At 35.9% G+C, this 22052-nt stretch overlaps 5 protein-coding genes across 5 annotated transcripts; 1 reads left to right on the top strand and 4 right to left on the bottom strand.

The window, feature by feature from the left end:
• Positions 1 to 1930: 1930 nt before the first annotated feature.
• On the bottom strand, positions 1931 to 2131 carry PAAG_12583 (hypothetical protein; the record flags this gene model as incomplete). The annotated part of the gene is made up of 1 exon (XM_015848057.1): positions 1931 to 2131. The coding sequence occupies one exon, from the start codon at positions 2129 to 2131 to the stop codon at positions 1931 to 1933; it is 201 nt and encodes a 66-aa protein (XP_015702332.1).
• Positions 2132 to 2790: 659 nt separating this feature from the next.
• PAAG_08544 (hypothetical protein) lies at positions 2791 to 4819 on the bottom strand (the record flags this gene model as incomplete). The annotated part of the gene is made up of 8 exons (XM_015846546.1): positions 2791 to 2907; positions 3015 to 3377; positions 3616 to 3700; positions 3842 to 4024; positions 4117 to 4270; positions 4362 to 4431; positions 4465 to 4654; positions 4725 to 4819. The coding sequence occupies 8 exons, from the start codon at positions 4817 to 4819 to the stop codon at positions 2791 to 2793; spliced, it is 1257 nt and encodes a 418-aa protein (XP_015701210.1).
• A 743-nt stretch (positions 4820 to 5562) lies between these two features.
• PAAG_08543 (hypothetical protein) lies at positions 5563 to 8454 on the bottom strand (the record flags this gene model as incomplete). The annotated part of the gene is made up of 11 exons (XM_015846545.1): positions 5563 to 6309; positions 6427 to 6569; positions 6643 to 6721; positions 6769 to 6989; positions 7055 to 7093; positions 7170 to 7290; positions 7478 to 7547; positions 7647 to 7847; positions 7915 to 7938; positions 7993 to 8271; positions 8330 to 8454. 11 exons carry the CDS (start codon positions 8452 to 8454, stop codon positions 5563 to 5565), a joined length of 2049 nt encoding a protein of 682 aa, XP_015701209.1.
• A 2057-nt stretch (positions 8455 to 10511) lies between these two features.
• On the top strand, positions 10512 to 12011 carry PAAG_08542 (WD40 domain-containing protein; the record flags this gene model as incomplete). The annotated part of the gene is made up of 2 exons (XM_002789499.2): positions 10512 to 11327; positions 11394 to 12011. 2 exons carry the CDS (start codon positions 10512 to 10514, stop codon positions 12009 to 12011), a joined length of 1434 nt encoding a protein of 477 aa, XP_002789545.2.
• Positions 12012 to 12963: 952 nt separating this feature from the next.
• PAAG_08541 (hypothetical protein) lies at positions 12964 to 13307 on the bottom strand (the record flags this gene model as incomplete). The annotated part of the gene is made up of 2 exons (XM_015846544.1): positions 12964 to 13094; positions 13187 to 13307. The coding sequence occupies 2 exons, from the start codon at positions 13305 to 13307 to the stop codon at positions 12964 to 12966; spliced, it is 252 nt and encodes an 83-aa protein (XP_015701208.1).
• Between the last annotated feature and the right edge of the window lie 8745 nt (positions 13308 to 22052).

Raw genomic sequence — 22052 nt, 5'->3', positions numbered from 1 at the left:
ATCTTCATCAATTAATAGCTCATCACAATGTCAAATAAAAATAAGAATATTGAAGACTATATTTAAAAAACTATTACTTATAATCAAAAAAACTCAAATTTTAAAATACTATCTCTGTTATAAGAATTTGAGATTTTTTATCAATGTCTCTGAGTGTATATCAATGAAAGAAATATGAATACTGCAAATATTTCATTTAACAAGAGATTAAATAAAAGTTAGAAAAATGTAATTAAATAATAAATTAAGCTACTTGTTGAAAATAATTATTCTTTCACAGTTAAATACATTAAAGATTTTATGAATTCAATGCTCAAACATCAGTATATAGATTCAACTATCTTCTCTTTAAAAGTCAGCAAGATATAAACTTATAGATTTATTGAACATCTATTTGAATATAAAAGAATGAAATAGAAGTCAATGAATTCAAAGAGAGTAACAGTTGAAAATATTAAATATATTAATATATAATTTAAATGTCTTCAGATTCTATTTGAGCAATATCAATTTTATGTCTGTAATATATATAACTTCAATGAAATTGAATTTCAAGAAGAGTAAAAACATGAAGAATGAGTTATAACTACTTTTAAAGAAGCTAATTTCATCATTTCTTTATTCTTTTTAAAAATTTAATTATAGATATTGAATATATTTATAAATAATTATATTATTTTATTATTATTAATTTTAATCTTCAAAATATATTTGAAGAATTGATATATATAGATAAATTTACTCAGCAATTATAGAATTACTATATCAGATATTGAATTTACAAATGATGAGATTGAATTTAAATGACTTAAACATTTCAATATTGCTATAAAAAATAGATAGAAGAGAAATTATTAATTATTTTTAATAAATAATTATAAATCTTATATCACTAAGAAGTTCATACAATATACAGATTTTAATAAGATAATTTTATATAAATTTTCATCATATATTACTCATTTGCTATAATCTCTAAATAGTTTATTATTTTAACAATATAAATATTATTATTTAAAAGCAGTCAATTATACTGCATATTATGATTTTATTAATTATAAAAAACAACAGTTTCTACAAAATCTCTCAATTATGTAAAAGCAGATCTTTAAATCTAATACAATAGCTGCAGAATCAACTCAATGTGATATATATTTATGAAATTCTGACTGAGTTCTTGATATTTCTAAGCAGTAAATCTCATTAACTCCTCTATTACATATTTATGAAGATGAGAATGATTTAGATTATATATCTATCTTTTTTCTTAACTATTTTCATCAAAAACAATTCAAAAGCTGAAACATTATATTATTATTATAAAAAATATTATATAAATTATTAGAAATACTCTCAAATTGAAATTACTTATTTTGACATGTCATTTGAACATGATATTCAAAGCAAGTCTAATTTATGTAAAACTTAATAAGCAATAGATCATTGAATTAAAGAACTTTTTCAATGTCAATAAACAATACAGAGCTAAAACAACTCATTGTCAGATTCAAGTACAAAAAGTCCTCACTATTAAAGATGTCAATAGAAAAATCAAGCAGTGTAAGAATAATAAAGCTGAAAAAAATTAGAATAAGAAGTGATATAAACTTGAAGTTGATTTTATAAAAATTGACAATAACTCACTCACATCACTGACAAAAGAGGAATTAAATTGATTTAGAGATGACACACATACTGGGAATGATGTTCATAATCTTTTTATTATAGATTAGCTACTGGTTGTTGATATAGAGTGCAATAATGAGGATGTGATTCAAGATTTTTATCATTTTGGTGTTTTTATTGTTTTGGTGTGGGTTGCGCAGCGGCACGATTAATAGTTAGTGCTCCTCTACCTAACTACTCAGCATTCATATCGAGAGTGGAAAAGTTAAAAATTGATTCAGGAGCGAAATTACGGAGAAGAATATCAGGAAGCATTCAATAGAGAAGGTACCTCTATAAAATCCCCAGGCATCATCTTCGCTACCTGCTTCTGCAGACTCTTTTCAAACCGTTCCACGCCGTTCTCCTGGACATGCAATTTGCCTCGCTTTAACTCATACACAGCCCACCACCTAGATTTGTCTTCACCCAGTTCCACAGTCATATCCACCATCACCACATCCATCACCAGATTGTGTGAGATCTCGTTTACCCTCAACAACACCTCTTAACTAGGTAGCGATTATGAGAAATGATGAGTATCGTCACGAGCATCGTATCGGTCGTATGCCTCAGATCCCTGCAGACCGCCGCTACGGCCGTATGCCTCACGTATGACTTAAGGTCGCGTACGTTCGCACACGTATATATATTTCATTCTTTCCTCGCTGTTTTTTCTCTTCTTCTTTTGAGGGATAGTCATCATATAGATTAGCTAGTTATTATGAATACTACTATCTTATGCCTGCTACGTTCTGACTCTCGTCATAGTATCACACTGCTAAAAGATGAGAGATTTTCTGCCAGCGCAATCACAGAATGGAAGACAAGATGGGTTGTGATTTCGTCCAGGACTAACAAGTGTGGTAGATCCAAGACAATCCTGGCCATCGCCAGTTAAACCTATAGACACAATACACCGTAAATGTTGGCAGCAATTTCTGCTTGCATGAGCAAGGATCTAATACTAACGAATTCCATAATGACCAATTGGCCTCCTGATAACTGTGGAATGGGGACATCTGATGCTCTCCTGCCTTGTTAGACCCAATGAACTCAGCAAACTATGTACTTCACCCTCCACAAGGTTCCCGTCGGCATCCCGGGATATCAGTTAAAGCCCCGTTAAACAAGTTCAGATTGACCAACTGCCTTGTGTTCGTCCACGGAATGTTGAGAGAAGTAACCGACGGTTGCTCTAGGATGTTCGTGACACAGTAATCTGCGACGGCTGCATTGAGCCTACGAGGACCCGTATCAAAGTTGTTTTCCCACTCCCATTGAGACTCATTTTCCCGACTCGGTCTCCAATTTGGATTACAAGATCAATTCCATTCCTTAGCTCTCACCTGCACACCTATTCTCTCATCTACTTTCTTCTGACGAGATTTAGCCATGCGGAGTTTGCCATCATCACCAGTTTTCTTGCCCATTTTTATACTGCTTCGTATCGATGCTTCCATGTGCGCAATTTGGTGATCCTGCGCTTCTTTCATCCGACCCCAGAAGAGCTTCTGGGCACCCAAATTCTCTTCGTACGCCGAAAGGTTGCCCTTGAAGTATGACAACGTCTTATCCTTCAATATGACTGTTTTCTCACAGACACTGTTCAGGATGACTCTGTCATGGGATACAAATAGCATGATCCTGTCATCGCCCACCTTTTCGCAAATGAGAAAAACAATTCTCGAACCAAACGATGCCAAATTGGTCTAGAAAATTTGGTAGGCTTATTGAGAATCATGATGTCTGTTTTCTGATCAGGATTCCGGCGAGCATGCAACGCATGCGCCAGCCGCCTGAGAGTGACTCAAAACGGTTGTTCGAAAGCAGTTGTTTGAACCCAAGACCTAGGAGCACCCTTCACGCTTCTGCCTCAATATCAGTAATTTTCATCTGTGAATAAATATGGGTTAACATGGTTGTGCTAACAATTTGTGACCGGCATACCTCTTCGTATTGGCACCGCAATTCATTCAGGAGATCCACTGCTCCTTGCGTCTCCTCCTGAAACTCAGAAGGATTCGTCTTTGTTCTTTTTATGCCTAGGTCTTATTAGTTCTCATCCTTTTCCCATCTCGAATCTAGAACCTAATAGCATATGGAATAAACTTCTCACAGCTTCACAGATTCCGAAACCCCCCTTTCAACTATTTTCAGATCCTTCCTTGCTTACATCCCGCGACTTCCGCTCCTCAAGCTAACATTCTTTTGTGCGGGAAACAACTCTCGTTCCAGCTCCTCATGGCGAAGCTGTCGGGTTGCTCTCACGGGTTCCCAGGGATCCTCCGTCTCTTCTAAAACATGCGAGAGCATTTTCATGTTGAGAAGAAACACAGAGTGTTTATGCTCAATCAGTCTGCGATAGGATTAAAATAATGAAGTAGTTGTGACATACCCCTGATCTTCCTCTCAATCTCCTTTGTCAATCCATCCCACCTCACGATTTACTTTAAGATCGTATTCCCACCAGACTTTTCCAGGATTTTGTCATTGCAAAGTTTGCCAGATGAGACCGGCTCATCCTCAGTTTGTTGGAGAATAGATGCTCGCAAATTATCAGGGATACCAGGAATAAGTTTTTCAACAATTGCACGCAAAATCGCTTGATAGAACGAAGCAACATAAAGCCAAACGAGTCAGTCAACCAACCCTTCAGTGGCACAGGTCCCACCCAGTTGATTCATTTAACAAACCTATGCCGTATAACACCGTAATATGGAGGGATCGAGGACAAAGGACGATAAAACAATGGTTCTCAACTAACTAGATTTCCCCGTCCTGTTTCTTCCCACGAACCCAGAGAACACCTGCTTTGAGATGTAGGTCTGCAATGGACAGAATCTCAATTCCATCATTTTTGGTTTTCAATATAGTACGAGATTTGGCTGATTTGTTTTTTGTCGCATCTGACGCAGATGCAGTTGAGGGGTTGGGATCAATTGGGACGATGGTTATATTCAGGTCATCTATATCGATCTGTAATGTGCTGTTAATTAAATTATATGCATAAATCAGATAAATCATGAGAAGACCTGTGTGAGGTAGAAAAGTATTACCCCTCTTGCATCTTTATCATCCCGCACATGAAACCTGGTCTGTTTGCAGGTGGCAATGATAGAGGAAGTTTTCGGAGACACAGCATATGAGCCATGTTGAATGTCAGTTTCTTGATATTAACGATATCAGGTATTGAACTGAGGGAGTTTTAAAGGAAAGGTTTATCCAGCAGCTGTCAGGTTTGTATTTCATTCATCTTGATCACGGTTTACGCGGTTGTTTGTTAGCTATACAATAGTTATGTACCGTGATGGCAGTGGGGATGCCAACACCTCGCCTGTTTTTGATTCTATTATCACTGAAGACTCTTTCGTTGCCCAGCGTTTCGTATCTCTTGAAATCTGGTAAGTGTGAGCCGCAACCCCCCCTCCTCTTCCCCTCTCCCCAAAAAAGAGTTGTGCATGAATGTGGGCTAAAATTCTAAACAACCAGCAGCCGAAAATAACTGTCATGCTTGCAGCTACACCAGTTCGGGACTCCCGACTTGCATCCATATGGATATGGATTTCCACTGATCAAATAACTTGGAAAAATGTGAGATGATGAGATATCTTCCCAATCATATAAAGGTGACTTTTCCCACACCAATGCTCCGGGTTGGCATCCTGATCTACATATTCTAATTTTCCGGGTTCTCAGAGGGATAGAGTGTTGATTATAGATAGTTCGCGATACCGCACATTTCTTGCAAACCATGTAGTTAATAAAACTAAACACTGGCCATTTTGTCGAGCAGCTTTAGTAGGATCCACATAAACCCCTGTCCTGCTGGTTCAAACCCTACTCTCAACCCTTTTCTCTGTTCAATTTTAGGCAGGCATCTTATAAATAGAACCATCAATCCTGCGAGAGGTCCATGATCGATTTAGCCTCTTGCTTCATGCACTTCAGATGTGCACAAGATAACTCCCCAAATTTGAGGATATCGAAAAGGTCAATAATGTCCACTAGATCCACATATTCTATAGTCCACACCAGCAGGTTCCTTAATTTGGTGTCATTCGACTGATGAAGAGTTTGTAAAGCCTGATCTATCTTTTCCCAGATTCCTACTTCAGTAGCCCACATTTGCTCCGGTTGAATGGTATCATGAGGTTCCAGAACGCTGCTCAGTTCCTGTAAGATCTTTTCCAGGCCGGATACGGACGGGACACTGTCACTTCGGGATACCCAAAGCTCGAGGACACTGCAAGTAGCATCAAGTAGTTCTCCTCCCCGTATTTCAGAGAGCCGCTTTGAAACTGCGCTCAATTTAGGTAGCTCATACCCCAATAGCAACTCAAGTTCTTCCACAAACTTGGTTCTACAATGTAAGCACTCCCCAGTTGTGGGCTTAGCTTGTTGATTTGAAGTATCCCAAAAATCGCCTTTGCGATCTTCACAGTACGACTGCGCGTTCTTGTTTTCAGAGACTTCTCTGGGTGACCCCTTCCATTCTTCATACTCTTCCCACTTGAGCGGTCTGCTGCACGATGATATAATCTCCGTTCCGGATACACTACTTCCAGTGTGACATTTATCAACTCCGGTATCTTCGTCAAGCCTCCAGCAATTTACGTCACCAGGTTTATATGTCTCCGTACCCTAGCAGACATAATCATCCGAAACGGAACCACACGTGCCCCAGAAGGTTTAGCTGGGTCCGTGCGGGAAGAGCTATTCATCTGCGATGTCCTTGACGGTGGTCTAGAGAAGTTAAACCCCTGGGATTGTCCATTCCTTGCAGTCTTCTGCTTGGCCTGCGTCTTGTTTTCCCTCAGCCACCTCTGGAACGATTAAACCACCAGTTGGGGGCTCCTCTTCGTTCTCGGTGGCTCTATTTCCTGCACCATGGTCATCGATGCCTTGAGTTTAAATTCAGAGATTTAATCCAGTTATCTAACCTCTTCAGTGTCAACTCTGTTTCCGCTATGTAACCATGTTCTATCTCTTTTCTAATTTCCGTGTCTATCACGGGACCAAGATGTGACGATCTTAGCATGCCATTTTGTTGTTTCTGTGTGGACAATCGATTATTTGATCATTAACCTTTGGCAGTCTAACAACAATTTCGCGTCCTTTCGAGGAACGTAGGTCATGTTTTCGGTTGTTCGATTTTATCGAGCTATCGCCTTTGCCTTTGGGAATCGCCTGATAGAAAACCGCTTTAGATGCGTGACCCTGGGAGGCTTGTTGGAGGGCTGAAGGTAGTTGAATACTATGTTTCGATCTGGAGCTTTTCTTCATGGTCGAACGTGGTGGAAGCTTTGGACGGGTGGGGTTTGCTGAGAAAACAAATGGACTATTGGAGTTTATAATCTTTTTGCAAAGAAAAATTGTTTTGGTGGACCTAGTGGATGAAATATCATGGGTAACGCTCGCTGGGCGGCTTTGCCGTCAGGCGAAGCCAAACGTTTGTTTAGCCGGATTTAACTGATGTAGCCAGTTATACGCGGTTTCCATACTCTTGACGCCCAAAATATCATATTCTGGACGATACGACAAGTAACCTTTACTCCCCACTCTAGACATAGGCTGCTTGACCAGATACACGCCATTTTCTGATGAATCGAGTGCAGTTAAAACCTGATTAGTAACAATATTATATTTAACAAACATAGGATCGGGAGGCACTTCTTACATCATCAACGGGAACATCATGCTCTATTTCAGAATAAGCCAACCAAACTCTGATCTCCGCTCCAATGCATGTAAAACAACTGGGGGAACAAAATCATACCTGCCAGTGAACCTTTTAGAGAGATCTTCATACATCCTCAGGGCGGCCAACGCCGCATTCGCCGCTTGGCAGTAGGTAAATTGTTTCAGATGTTGGCGTGAAACTACAAGGGGATGGATCTCAACCACTGCCCAAGGAAAGCAGAGGAGTTGATTTCGAAACACAGGAGTTTACTGGTCCTTTGTCCATTTGTGAAGCCCACCAAAGGGAGAAGAGATTAAACCGGCAGAACGAAGCTCTCCAAAGCGATTGAAGTGAGAAATTCGTTACAAGCTCGGTTGATTGAAGGGAAGAGGAAATATCCTCATAAATTGTATATCCATAAGAAAAATCTGGTTTCAGAAGTTTCGCCAGGCGATTGTCGACACGATTTTCAGTATCATCCCATAAAATGTTCTTTTGCCTGGTTAGAAGAAAAGAGTTAATGCTGTTTTGGGAAGAGCTAGGGCAGGAGGGAGTTACTTACCTACAGAGAAAATTGGTCAAGAAGATCCCTACTTCTGATGGTTAGATGCCTGAAATAAACACCTTCGTCAAAGAGAGCATACCAGTGCTGTTCCGCAAGTGCGTTAAGATCCTCATAACATCTGAATACCTTCTGCAGCATGAATTGCCATTCGATATCTGTGGCGCACATTTCGACCCCATGTTGAATCTTTTTTGCTACGTTCACACCGTGGTTCATTTGAAGCTGCAAATCCTCGGCCAACACAGATGGAGTGTCGAAATCATTCATGTATGCAGACTCCGGGGGTCTAAAACTATTGTTATCGTTCCTATCCCGACCTGTTGCCAAATATGTCTGTGCCGCTTGCTCAAATCGATTTCTAATATGGACAGTCAGTCACCGAGGCACTAAAGTCCAAGAGGATTTGGTTAAATGACCGAACATGTGTTGGAAGGGTAGAGCCAGCATGTCCACCATCATCATGGGTAGGAACGGATTCGTCGTAAGTAATTCCATTGCTTTCAAGATGGTCTTTGTTGATACTGGGTTTACCAGCTGGCATCTTAAGAAGCTTTGCAACGCTGTTGCCGAACGTGAAAATGAATCGTGTGTCCAGATGCCTTCATAAATGCAAAGAGAGAGAAATGTCCTGGACCTGGGACCGCCTTAAAGGTGCGAGTTCTAACGATTCAAGTTGTTTGACTCAAAACACCTTCCAGCTGGATATACATATATATATATATATATATATATATATATATTCGCAAGGACCAGGGAGAGGAAGTCCCATGTTCAAACGGCGACTTTCAATGAGCTAAGGTTGTGCAAAGTTTCAAACTTAGATCTTACAACGTGTGGTGGCCATACTAGTTAGTTACCTCCGCTGTTTTTCATGCAAGGTTCATGGTTCAACTCATGGTGTGGGCATTGGGCAATGACTGTGAGGCTTCTAGTAGGGCCCAAGTTGACAACTTAGATGGACACAGCACCGTTAACTGCCTGAAAATGAAACCTTTGGAATGTGATGCTCAAAAAACAAAATCATTGGCTGATTGACTGACTCTGCCAAAAGGTAGTTCCACCACAATCCAAAAGTATGAACTGAATGCCAAGTTTCTGCAATTTAAATACTGAGATCCAATTCAAAACATCACAATAAAAAGCTCATTATAACAATAATTTGAACATTTGAATTCGAATTGAACATCACAATTTGGGAATAGGTATAACTAACGTACTTCACCACCTAGCGGCGGATTTTCTTTGAAAATCATCAAATATGCAACCTAACTATCTTCAAAATATTATTTTTTCATACTTTTTATCAAAATGTCTTTATCTTAAAGGATCTCATATATAGTTGGCCGTTGCTTCATATAAATTTTAAAAAAAATATATCAAAGACAAAAGCTTCAAAGATATATAAGATTTCTGAAATGATATTGTATAAATGACTTGTTGATATTAAATTACACTCATAGATATATACAAATAGTCACAAATTGACAGAAATTGAAGAGAAAACTTTTCTTAAACAATTACTAAATGCAGATAAGTAAGACTTTTCAATTCAATCATAGTTCTTATATGAAATGATACAAATTCTATTTTAAACATATATTGTTAATTCTATCATCACTATTGAAGTCAACTTGATATATAGATTTATTCAATGTCATTTTTAACTATATATACATTATAATCACTCTATATTCTATCAATAAATAAAGCAGGAAAATTCAAAGATTATAAAATAATGATTAGAGATGATACATAAAGATATTTAAGAACATAGAATTCATGAAGATGATATATAAAATTTTGATGAGACTGACTTTACAATAGGACTTTGTACAGCCTCTAAAGTCATTATTGCAGCTAAGTGCAATGAGAGATTATGTACAGCTATCCAGGAGAATTGTGAATAAATCATAATTATTAAATATATAGAATCAAAAAAGTATTTTATTCTTTTTTTCATTAAGAAATCAAGATTCTACAAGCAGAGAATGAGTGGAAGACAAAGAAAAAGACACAGAGACATGCTAATATAGGTCAGGACACTATTCTATCTACACAGGAAGGTCATGAGTGTGTTTAGCAGCTTGATATGCAGGTTGAAGCTCAGATTGAAGCTATTTCTCACCAGCAAGCTCCACCGCGCTACAGCAGCTGTGAGACTATTGAACATACTATATGCAGTTGCCCTAGTAAATAGCTATATATTCAACTATTAGATAGTCTTAATTTATTAATATTTTAAATATTTAAGTGTGTTGGTTGTTGAATATGTTGAATATTTGATGATTTTCGGAGAGAATCCGCCGCTCGGTGAAGTACGTTAAGAATGGAACGTCAATCAGCTTAGTCATCACATTAAAAGCGGTTTAACGTTAGCACTAGCAACGACAAGAACTAAAAATGGCTAGCTTATATGAAATACAAAAATTACTCAGTACCGCTTTACAGAACTAAAAATGGAACCATGTTGAAATACGTAAATATTGCGATAATCGTTTTCGGATCCCATTGAACTGGCAATGTCCACCAAAAGTCTAAAAAACTTAAGTATTGCTCGCTAGCCGTCCTCCAACAGCGCCCTACAAGACACCCAGGCTAATGATATACGAACAAGACAGCACTTCTGTTATTCCGTCTGAGTATTGCAGATATGTGTGCTCCCTTGATGGCAACAAGCTGTCCATAATTCTTGCTCTAGAAAGTCAGAGTATCATTCGGACTATCACTCTAAATGACAGTGTTGCGGGTCGCATCAGGGCGCTCCGGTGGTCAAAACCACCTGGACCTGTGATCCCTGAGCCCGATGCATTTACGCCAGATAGTCAGCGTATTCTCTGTGCGAGTGGAAATCATATTTCCGTTTGGGACTTGCATGACGAGAGCTGGTCCGCTGAAATAGAAGCAGGCGATGCGTTCAACTTCACCCTTGTCGATTTTGCATTTTCACATGATGAAGTAATCGCCTTTTCTGAATTCAACGTCCACCTTACGATCTTCTCTTTGTCAACTGGCGGTCAAAGGGTGATCAAATCCCCCAAGTTTGCGAATGTGACCGGTTATGGTTTCCGCCCTGTCACGGGCCACTTGGCACTGCTTGTAAAGCTTGATGCCAATGATACTCTGACTGTCCATGAACCTGGGACTTATGAGGCCATTGCTGCAGTAACTCTTAATACGATAGATGCTCAAGGCTTAAAATGGAGTCCGGACGGCGCGTGGCTGGCTGTTTGGGATTCAGCGAGCGCGGTGCCCAAAGTTGCTGTTTACACTGCGGGTGGGCAACATTATAGAACTTATAGTGATGTAGCCAATGACGACAGCCTAGGAGTAAAGATGATAGAGTGGAGTCCGGATTCGCGACTTATGGCGATTGGAAAACACGACGGGACGGTCACCCTGATCAACTGCAAGACAGTATGTTTTTTTCTCGATTTCCCTGTACGACAACAATATATAATGAAAAACTAACGTCATTACCAGTTTGTTTTGCAATCGGTTCTTGAAGACCCTATGTCTTTTGGGTCAATAGGTCGTGACATATACGCTGAACAACGCACCCCGATGGTCAATGGGACTGAATATATCTTAGCTCCGAAGTCCCCCTTTTTCCCATACACCTACAACATCACTGGTGGAACACGCGCCGTTTCCTCTATCGTCTTCAACCCAACTGGGGACATGATGGTAACAATCGACCAAGGGCTTCCACATATTGTCTGGATGTGGTCAATGAAAGGCCAAACTCCTACTCTCATTGGCGCATTGATCCAGAAGTCCAATATTCGACAACTACTCTGGAATCCCAAGTTTCCCGAGCTCCTTATGACCGTTAACGACGGCGATATACCCTCTGCGCACCAATGGATATGCAACCGTCATCCGAGAATCTCCCGAATACCCTTTGCAAATGCGGGGAAATTCTCCGCCTCTTGGGTCAAAGCTGACAGCAACGGGAGTGGTTTAATGTGGTTTGGGTGGCAGAGTGGGTACACTTTTGGCTATGTAACCGGAAGTGGCACAGAGTCAAGCTTTACTCCAGTTCTAAATATCGAAGGCGACCATCCCGCCTTGAGCATGGATGATTTTCCCACAACATAATGTGCGCGTTCTTCAGTTTTGATCCTTTGTTCTGATCTAATGAACTTGATTGGGCTCCTGTCGTGCAAACCGGTCTGTTCTAGGAATTAATTTGCCCAATTCCCGTCTGACAGGGATACCATCAGGTTGCCTGTACTCCGCAATTACCACGGTATGCACATGGTTGATATGAATTTTGATGTGGAAAACCGCACATGCCTAGCTTGCTACATACACACCTATAATCCCTGCCTGCGGAACATCTAGACGTTATACTTATGTCAAGGAATGAGACAATGTGTTCCCAATGCATTATTTTGACTATCCAAATGTCTTGCAGTCTTGCCAATGGTTTCTATTCCCAGAACATTTGCACATAAATAAATACATATACAGGTGATTTTACTGCGTAGAGAAACTCTAAAATTGCGGGCAGAGCTGCGATTGACGCCCGGAATTTCGATTTTTCATAAGTCTTTGTATTGTCGTTATCCATAAAACGACAGTCAATAAGTGAAATCCCTCTTTGAAAACCGCTGTAAAACTATAGCTACGACACATGTAGCAATTCTAGAAATCGAATCTGAGTATATAAAGTACAAAGCTTATTAAGATGTGTTGGGAACGTATACATAACGCCTAATTGGGACGAAATATTTGTGGTTGTTTCAGTATCCGTTTGCTTTTTCGCGAGGAAACATTGGCTTGGGTTTACTGCTGTCTTTGTGGCCGACTTGCACAAAATGGTCCTGTCGACAGTCCTGCGTTGTTCATGTGCGAAGCAGCGGATTGCCTGTTGGACACTTTCCTGGCCTTAGAGATTCTTGATACAGAGATAACCAGTTATGCTGAATCGTTGCAGGATTTCGCATCTGCCAGGTGATATAGTCGTTGTGCGGAAGGGCCCCCAATCCATCAATGTCGGGGTTTCCACACTCGTATTGTTGGTTGGGTGTTGCCGTCGATACTTCTTCTAAGTGGTCTCGCCGTACAGTGTTTTGAGGTTCGCTTTGATTCTGCTCCACCAAAATGTGCGATTGTAGTCGATCGGTCGGTCCGTCTTACCACGTTCGTGGTGACCTTGTCGTAGCACACTTCTGTTGCCTGGGAACAGCTCCAGAATCCGCATTCCTGTCACATCTCCTGCTCTGGACTCTCTGACTTAATATGCGAGTAATTTATCTGATGCTTCTTACATTCGCCTTCCTCATCAGGCTTGAAATACGCATCTCCTTCTCGTTCTAGAAACTCCTGTAGGAATGCCCGTCGCTCGGTGCTGGTACGTTTAAAGGTTGAATGCACTCTGGCCCCACCCATCACGGAATCCGAACTCCATCAACGTTTTGAGAGCAACATGTAATATCGGCGTCGACAGCAAAACACATAATATGTGTGACACCCTGCTTGGGGTGCAGGTTCGACACAGCAGAAAGAAAATCAGTGCCATAACACTTTCGAATCTCCTTTAACTCCGTGTCTGGAAATCATGTGCTTTAAAATGAGTTATAACTGACAGAGTGGCAAGCTGGATTGATTGTAGAGATTGCACGCTACAAGAACGACTATATATGGTTTAGATCAGGTCACGTGACTGGTGTGTCTGTTAGAGGTTACTGTGGAACGTCTAAAGTGGTTGTAATGGTAGCTATCTCAGGGATGCTATATACTACTATGTGGTGTGCTAGTTTATAATATAAAGCCTAGGCTCCAACACCTCCCCTTAGACTAGCTACTGCACAGACTAGCTACTGTCCTGCTCAAATCAATCATATTCATCTTCTCTGTCAATCTATGAGGACACTAAGATGGATGAATTAAGTATCAAAAAAAAGTATGAGAAGCTCTATAACTAATATCATAAGAGGATAGGTATATAGACACTGTAAGTGATATGGAGAGAAGAGAATAGTGATGAATGAAATGTATATGTAGAATTGAATAATAGCTAATAACTGAATTTTTTAAAGAAACTTTAAAGATTCAAAGTATTTATATATATGAATAAGTAGCAATAGGTTTTATCTTTAATTTTTCATGAAATGAGGAATTAGCAATATAGTGATCTGAATCTTCATGAAGTACTGATTCTATTCTTCAGAAAGTGCTGATGCTAAAGAATTAATTTTTGAAAAAAGCTGATCTGTACTGATTCTAAATGCTGAATTTTGAGATAATGCTGATTCTGTAAAAGATGCTGATTCTAAATTGCTTTGATAAGTAGTATGAAGATAAGTGTTTTAATAAGCAGTGTGATAAGTATTGTGATAGCAAGGAATTAGTATAGAGAGTCTTAGTATCATACAATTTATCTTATATTTCATATGTTATATCTATAAAAATTATTTTTTTATTTCACTTATAATCTAATTAACTTTTCAAAAGTTTATCAATATTTGAAAAAATTACTGTAAAGAATAAGTAATTTGATTAACTTGTAAATAAATTCTTTATATTTTTATTTTTACTTTTATTTTTATTTTTAGTTTTATTTTTATATCTATTTTTTAATATCTTAATATATTTTTTATTATATTTCTGTTATTTAGTGTTTACAAGATTTGAGTTCTTAAATCAGTAGTGTTTGATTATATGTTTTATATTCTTATAGTATATTAAGATCAGCATTTATGAAAGAGAGAATAACTATGATGTCAAAACTCTTTATACTAGTTTTTTACTCTTATACTGCTTATCTCACACTGCTTATCATATTACTTACTAAAGCACTTATCTTTACATTGTGTATCAAAGCACTTTAAAATTAGTATTTTTTAAAATTAATATTATCTCAAAATTCAATATTTGAAATCAGTATAAATCAATACTTATCAAAAATTAATTCATTATAATCAGTATTTTCTGAAGAATATAATCAATATTTCATTAAGAATTAGATTACTATATTACTAATTTCTTATTTTATAAAAGTTTATATATAAAATATATTATGACTTATTGATATATATAAATACTTTAAATTTTTAAAGTTTCTTTAAAAGATTCAGTAATTAGCTATTATTTAATTCTATATATATATTTTATTCATTATTATTCTCTTTTCTCTGTAGTACTTACTATGTCTCTATATCTTTTCTCTTACTATTCTAGTTATAAAGCTTCTCACACTTTTTTTGACACTTAGTTCACTCATTCTAAATATCCTCACAGTGATATTACTTACTTAATAAGAAACTATATAATATACATTAATTGAAATTATATTAATTAAGTAAAAACTTATAGATAAAAGAATAATATAAGTATTAATTCTTTAAAAAATATAATTATTACTTGTAATTAAATAATTTTTTAGTGAAATCTTCTGATTTTACTATAAAAAAAAGTTTTCTTTTATAGAATTGATATTTTTATTTTAATTTCTTTATAAATGTGACTATTTTTTCATAACAGAAAAAATTTATTAAAATCTTCTGATTTTTAGTAGAAAAAGAGTATTTTTAAAGAAAATCTGATTAAATTTATTTATTTATCTTTAATAAAATAAAATTTAAAGTAAAAATGTATTTTTATTGTAAAAATATACTGTTTAAACTATGATCTGTGAGATAATTAAATCATCATTGATAACAGAATTAGCTAGTTAACTGATATATATATATATAATGTGAGATAATATAACTATTAAATAATTATACTTAATATAAAAAATATTAAAGTTTAGATTTTCTATTATAAATTAGTATATCACATAATAGTATATAACTTTTTTGAAATAAACTATTAATATAATTATTTCAGATATTTAATAGATTATAATCTAAATAATTTTTTTTTTAAAAAAGTTATTTGTATATTATTTTCATATTCTATTTCTTCTTCTTCTTTTATTTGAGATATAAAATATTTTCTATGAGCTACATCATTGAATTACAGTAAGAATCTGATGAAAAATAACTATTTTGAAAGCTTTGATCATTAGAAATAGATTGAATCAAGAGAAAATAAACAGATATCTTTATAAGGGGCTGAACCTCTAGATTCACTCTGGCTGGCTGACTCAGCCTAGTCATCATTTGCACATGCGCACGTGATCATGCTATGTGAGCTTGCTTAAGCTTGTATTCTCATCTCATTCTTTTCTTCCCTTTCTCAAGCAATTTGTCCTTGTTATATGGGAGGACTAGCCTTTAGTTCTTAGAGCTTAATCCTCTACATTATAAATTGCTTCACTCCTTTCATTGATAGGTCACTGGGAGTCTTAATTCTGTATTATGAAGCTCAGCAAACATGCTGACATATGATAGGCTATTGAGAGTCTTAAATTCTGCATCACAAAGTTCAGTGATAGTACTGGTATATGAATAGACTGAGTTAGCAATTGTGCTAACAAACAAACAAGCAACATTGAAAATGTCTAGCTGAATGAGATAAAGTGACAGATTTGTACAATAAATACACAAATGAATCAATGTGAAGCAATGAGCAGGGACACCTTCAGCAGCTTTAAACAACAATAAATGGCCTTTCTTCAACAGCAGAAACAGGTTCAGTGTGAGAACAGAAATTTAATAGCAGCTCAGCAAGCTGAAATAGCTAATCTATGACAAGCTTTGAACATCTCAATATCAATTCTCTCTCAATTGAACTCACAATCACTCATTGCAGTCAAAAGACCAAAGACCAAGCTATCAGACTATGAGAAGTATAATGATTCTAATCTGAAGCACTATCCTTAGTAAGAGCTAAAGCTTCAATCAAAACTTAAGATTGAGGAAAAAGCTTTAGATAAAAATGAGAAATGTACTTGATATGTGTACTTAATACTGGAAGAAATGACAGCAGCTTGAGTTTACCTCTGAGTTGAGAGTAATAAGAACAAGATCAACTTCACAGTAGAGAGCTTACTGAAGCAGACATGCATGCTCTTTAGTGATTCTGCATGACAGAAAAATACTATGCAAAAGCTCAACAATCTATGACAGAGTAGAAGAGATTTCTTTGACTTTCTGCCTGAATTTAATCAGCTACTGCTGGAAGCTGGTGGTCATAGATGAGATGATCATGTTAAAAAGAGATATTTGAAATTCATTCTAAGCATGGAGCTGAGGGAAGGCATGATGGGTGTAAGAGAACTATCTTCATATGAGAATTACTGCAAGGAGCTTAGATTAGTTGATCACCAACTCTCTGAGCTTAAGACTTTAAAACAGTGATCTAAACATCATGAGGACAAATCTTCTTCAGATCAGCATCATCTAATTCATACTCTCTACTTTGTCATGCTGTTCTTGATTGATGAAACTGATTTCAAGCTTTTACTGATGATCTGATGAATCTCTCTCCTGGTGCTGTGACTTCAAGTGCTCACCACATCAAATTGATAAATCAGATAGAGGTTAATTAACAAAGAGAGCAAGGCCTGTACCTGAGATGTGAAGCTGAAGATCATATAATTAAGAGCTGCTTATTCAAATCTCTCAGACACTCTGTCACTCTCATAATAGCTAAGATGATCCCTAAGCTAGTACTGAACAATGATGATATGGATATGAGTGAGGATTCAGAAAAAGAGTAGCTTCAATCAAAAGACACTGAAAAAAGTGAAATAAGAAGCTTATGAGAAAGTAATGAAGAAGATTTAAATCTAAGATAATATTCAAATCCTTCACTGTCAATGCTTTAGTAGATAATGCCTTTTCAACTATGGTAATGATAGACAGTGAATATCATGTCTATGATCTTATTTCTCAATTCTACATTAACAAGTATAAGTTCTCATGCATTGAAATTCCCTCTGTTAAAATAACAGGCTTTGAAGTCTCCATGGAACTCTGTATGAGCATAGTAACTAGCATTCAAATTGATATAGATGATCATATAACTGAACAAGCCTTTCTCTACATGGTGAATGAGTTATATGATCATGATATGTATCTAGGTGACCCCTGGCTGGCCCAGCAAAAAATGACTATGATCTCTTATCAAAAAATTGTGAGATTTGAAGAGGGTGGCATAGAGGTAGAGCCTAGTTCAAATGCAAAAGCTGATGTGATTCTCATCTTTGCCATAAGCTTCTCTAGGCTTATGAGCACTTGAGAGAAGTGAAACATTGAGATCTTCACTGTCAATTTGACTGACATTCAAAAGACTCTAAAAGTGAAATCAAAGATTGACTCTAGAGAAAAGCTACCTGAACATTATCATGAGTTTTTAGATGTATTTGATAAAAAAGCCACTGACACTCTACCCCTACTTCATGACCCAGGTAGAGATCATGAGATTGAACTGATTAAAAAGGCTGATGATAGCATGGAACAACCCCATTGAGGCCCACTATATAATATGTCTTGAGAGGAACTACTGACTTTGTGAAAAACTCTTACAGATTATCTAGATAAGAGTTTTATTAAAGTGAGCAACTTTCCTGCAGCTGTTCTCATACTATTTGTAAAGAAGTCTGAGAGTGGGTTAAGATTCTGTATGAACTATCAAGCTCTTAACAAAATCATCTGAAAGGATCAATATTTACCATCATTAATCAGTGAGACTTTACAGTGAATTGGATAAGCTAAATGATTCACTAAGCTGAACATTATTGCAGCTTTTCACAAGATTTGAATCACAGAAGGTGATGAGTGGATAATAGTCTTTAGAATCAGATACAGGCTATTTGAGTGGCTGATTACACCTTTTGATTTGGCTAATGCTCTAAGCACATTTCAAAAATATATCAACTGGGTATTATGTGAATATCTAGATGACTTTTGCTCAGTCTATTTAGATGACATCTTGATATTTTCTTCAAGAAGCTTACAGGAGCATCACAAGCATGTACAAAAGATGCTTTATATGTCTATGAGAAGCAGACTTACAGGCAGACATCAGAAAAAGTAAGTTCAAGGTGAACAATATAAAATATCTTGAATTTATCATTGAAGCAGGCAAGGATATACAAATGAATTCAGAGAAGATTAAAGCTATTTTGGAATGAGCAACACCTACTACTCTTAAGAGTATACAAGGATTTTTAGACTTTGTCAATTTCTATAGATGATTTATCAGAGATTTCTCAAAGATCATGATCTCACTGATGATTCTTACATGCAAGAATGTTCCTTTTTGGTGGATGAGCAAGGCTGAGAAAGCTTTTAAGTGTCTAAAATTAATGTTTATCTCTGCTCCAATTCTGCTTCAATTTGACTCTAACTGTGAGACTATATTGGAAACAGACTTCTCAGGTTATGTCTCAGAAGAAGTGCTGCTACAATATGATGAGCAGAGCATTCTATGCTTATGTGCCTTCTTCTCTCACAAGCATTCACCTGCGGAATGTAACTATGAGATTCATGATAAGAAGTTATTAGCAATAATTGAGTGTTTAAAGAAATAAAATGCTGAGCTACAAAGTATAAAGGAATTCAAGATTCTCACAGATCATAAGAATCTAGAATACTTTATGACTACATGCAGACTAAATAAAAGACAGCTATGTTGAATAGATATTCTCTATCAATTCAACTTCAGAATTGATTACTGGCCAGAAAAGTTGAACACTGAACCAGATGCTCTATCACAAAGAGAGCAGAACATGTCACAGAGCACTGATGATGAGAGAATCAAGCAGAGGCAAGCTCAACTACTTAAGTTTAATGTACTGACATCTGAAATAGAATCAAGAGTGATTACTGCTAGTATGAAACCTGAGATATCTCTTCAAGCTCAGTGAAATGAGGCTCACAAAAATGATAAAATTCTGCAGTGTCTGAAGCAGACTCTTCATGAGAGAAGATTCAGATTTTCTTCTGAACTCAGCATTAAGACCTCTGTCTCTGAGTGCTCTTTAAATGAGAATGAGAAGCTTCTCTTTTGAGGTTGTAAGTGAGTGTCAGACTTTGAACCTCTTCAAACCAGGTTAGTGTATGAGGCTCATGACTCACCTCTTATCAGTCATCCTGGGTGAGAGCAAATGGCAGAAGTTCTAAGATGTGAGTTCTACTGATCAGATTATGCTGCTGATGTGAAAAGAATGATCAGGAACTGTCATATTTGCAGATCAAACACTGCATGAAGAGATCAATATCAGGGACTGCTTAAGCCTCTCCTCATTTCTGAACACATGTGACAGAAGCTTTTCATGAACTTTATCATAAACTTATCAAGCTATAAAGAATACATAAACATCATGATTATAATAGACAAACTGATCAAGAGAATTATATTAAAAGTAGTTAAGAAAACTGATACAGAGACAGTGACTAGAGTGTTTCTTCACAACATCATCTCTCAATATGACATCTTTAAGATAATAGTATCAGATTGAGAGTCAGCCTTCACAAGCATGTTTTGAACTCAAATATGTGAGAAATTAGACATTAAAAGATGACTTTTCACAGTCTATCACTCAGAGACTGACAGAGCTACAGAGTAAATGAATCAGATTCTGAAAATCTACCTACACAAGTACATTAGCTTTCAACAGAATGACTGATGTGAATGACTCTCTCTGACAGAGCTGATCATCAATAATAGAGATGCTGTCTCAACAGATGTGAGCTCATTTTTTTTAACACATCTTTTTCATATCTTCTTCATTGATATAGCTGATGTATCCTCTGTTGAAATGTCATATAATCTCATTGAGTTTGCAGATGATTATATGAGAAAGGTCTGTGAAGTGTTGAAGTAAGTTCAAGTAAAAATGATAGATGCTCAGCAATCTCAAAAGAACTATATAAATAGATGAAGAGACTCAGCTTCAAGCTTTCAACTCAGAGATAAAATCTGGTTGAGCTTAGAGAATATGAGAACTAATCACTCATGCAAGAAGTTAAATGTGAAATACAATCAATATACTATGCTAGAAAAAATAGAATCTCATACTTACTGACTGAATGTCTTACTCAGCATTCACAATGTCTTTAATGTAAAGCTTCTACATGCAGTGATAACAGATTCCTTGTCTAATCAGAGACAAACTGACTGACAGCCATCTGCTATAGAGACTCTGAAAGAATCTGAGTTTGAGATTGAGAAAATTTGAGATGAATGAATCTATCAGAGAAAAAAGCAATATCTTGTTAAATGAATAGATTGGGCTGAGTCTACATAGAATGACATGAGTCTTCTACAAGAAGTGAAGACTTTGAACACTTGAGAGGCCTCTTAGCAGGCAAAATTAAATGTAAAGAGGGCTTTAAATAGTTGTAAAGACCTGCAATAAAGAGAGAGAAGAGAGATATTATAAGAGACTGAACCTCTAGATTCACTCTGACTGGCTGACTCAGCCTACTCATTGTTTGCACATATACATGTGATCATGCTACACAAGCTTGCTTAAGTCTGTGTTCTCATCTCATTCTTTTCTTCCCTTTCTCAAGCAATTCATTCTTGTTATATAGAAGGGCTAGCCTTTAGTTTTTAGATCTTAATCCTCTACAATCTTTAAAAATATAAGCTGTAAAATTATTAAATATCTCTGCAAGTAATAGTATGAATAGAAATAAATATAATATATTTATCAATAAGTTTAGAGAAGAAACTAATTAAAAAATAAAATAAATATAAATAAAAGTAATATAAATATGATGTGATTGATGATAAAATATATGAAAATATAAAATAAATAGATTGAAATATTTATATAAAGACTAGAAAAAAACTCAGGTTTTTATTAAATACTACTAAAAATTCTATTAAAAATAAAGTTAATAAATTTTATAAAGATGTAAAGATTAAATTAAAAAAAAAATATATAGTCATTCTCACTAAAATCAATTATTTAAAATAAAAAAACTCTATTTTTATAGATATTTATTTAATTCAGATTAAAGATATTTTTAATAAATAATAAATAGTAGTTTTTATTATAATTTCTTTAAAAATTAAATTTTAAAAGAAGAAAATAAACTTCTTTATATAAGAATCTTTTAATCTTTGAATAAAACTATATATAACTTTTTAAAATCATTAAATAAAAATTTCTATCTCACAGTAATTATATAAAAGAATTTTACTTAATATTATATTATATATTATATAAAAGAATATTTTAAATTACTAAAAATTAAAAGATTTATAGTTTAAAAATAATAATTTTCACAT

The sequence above is a fragment of the Paracoccidioides lutzii genome (genome assembly GCF_000150705.2).
Source record: "Paracoccidioides lutzii Pb01 unplaced genomic scaffold supercont2.37, whole genome shotgun sequence".
Classification (NCBI taxonomy): domain Eukaryota; kingdom Fungi; phylum Ascomycota; class Eurotiomycetes; order Onygenales; family Ajellomycetaceae; genus Paracoccidioides; species Paracoccidioides lutzii.
The sequence above is the reverse complement of the archived record's forward strand: the minus strand, read 5'-3'. Positions and strand labels throughout refer to the sequence as shown.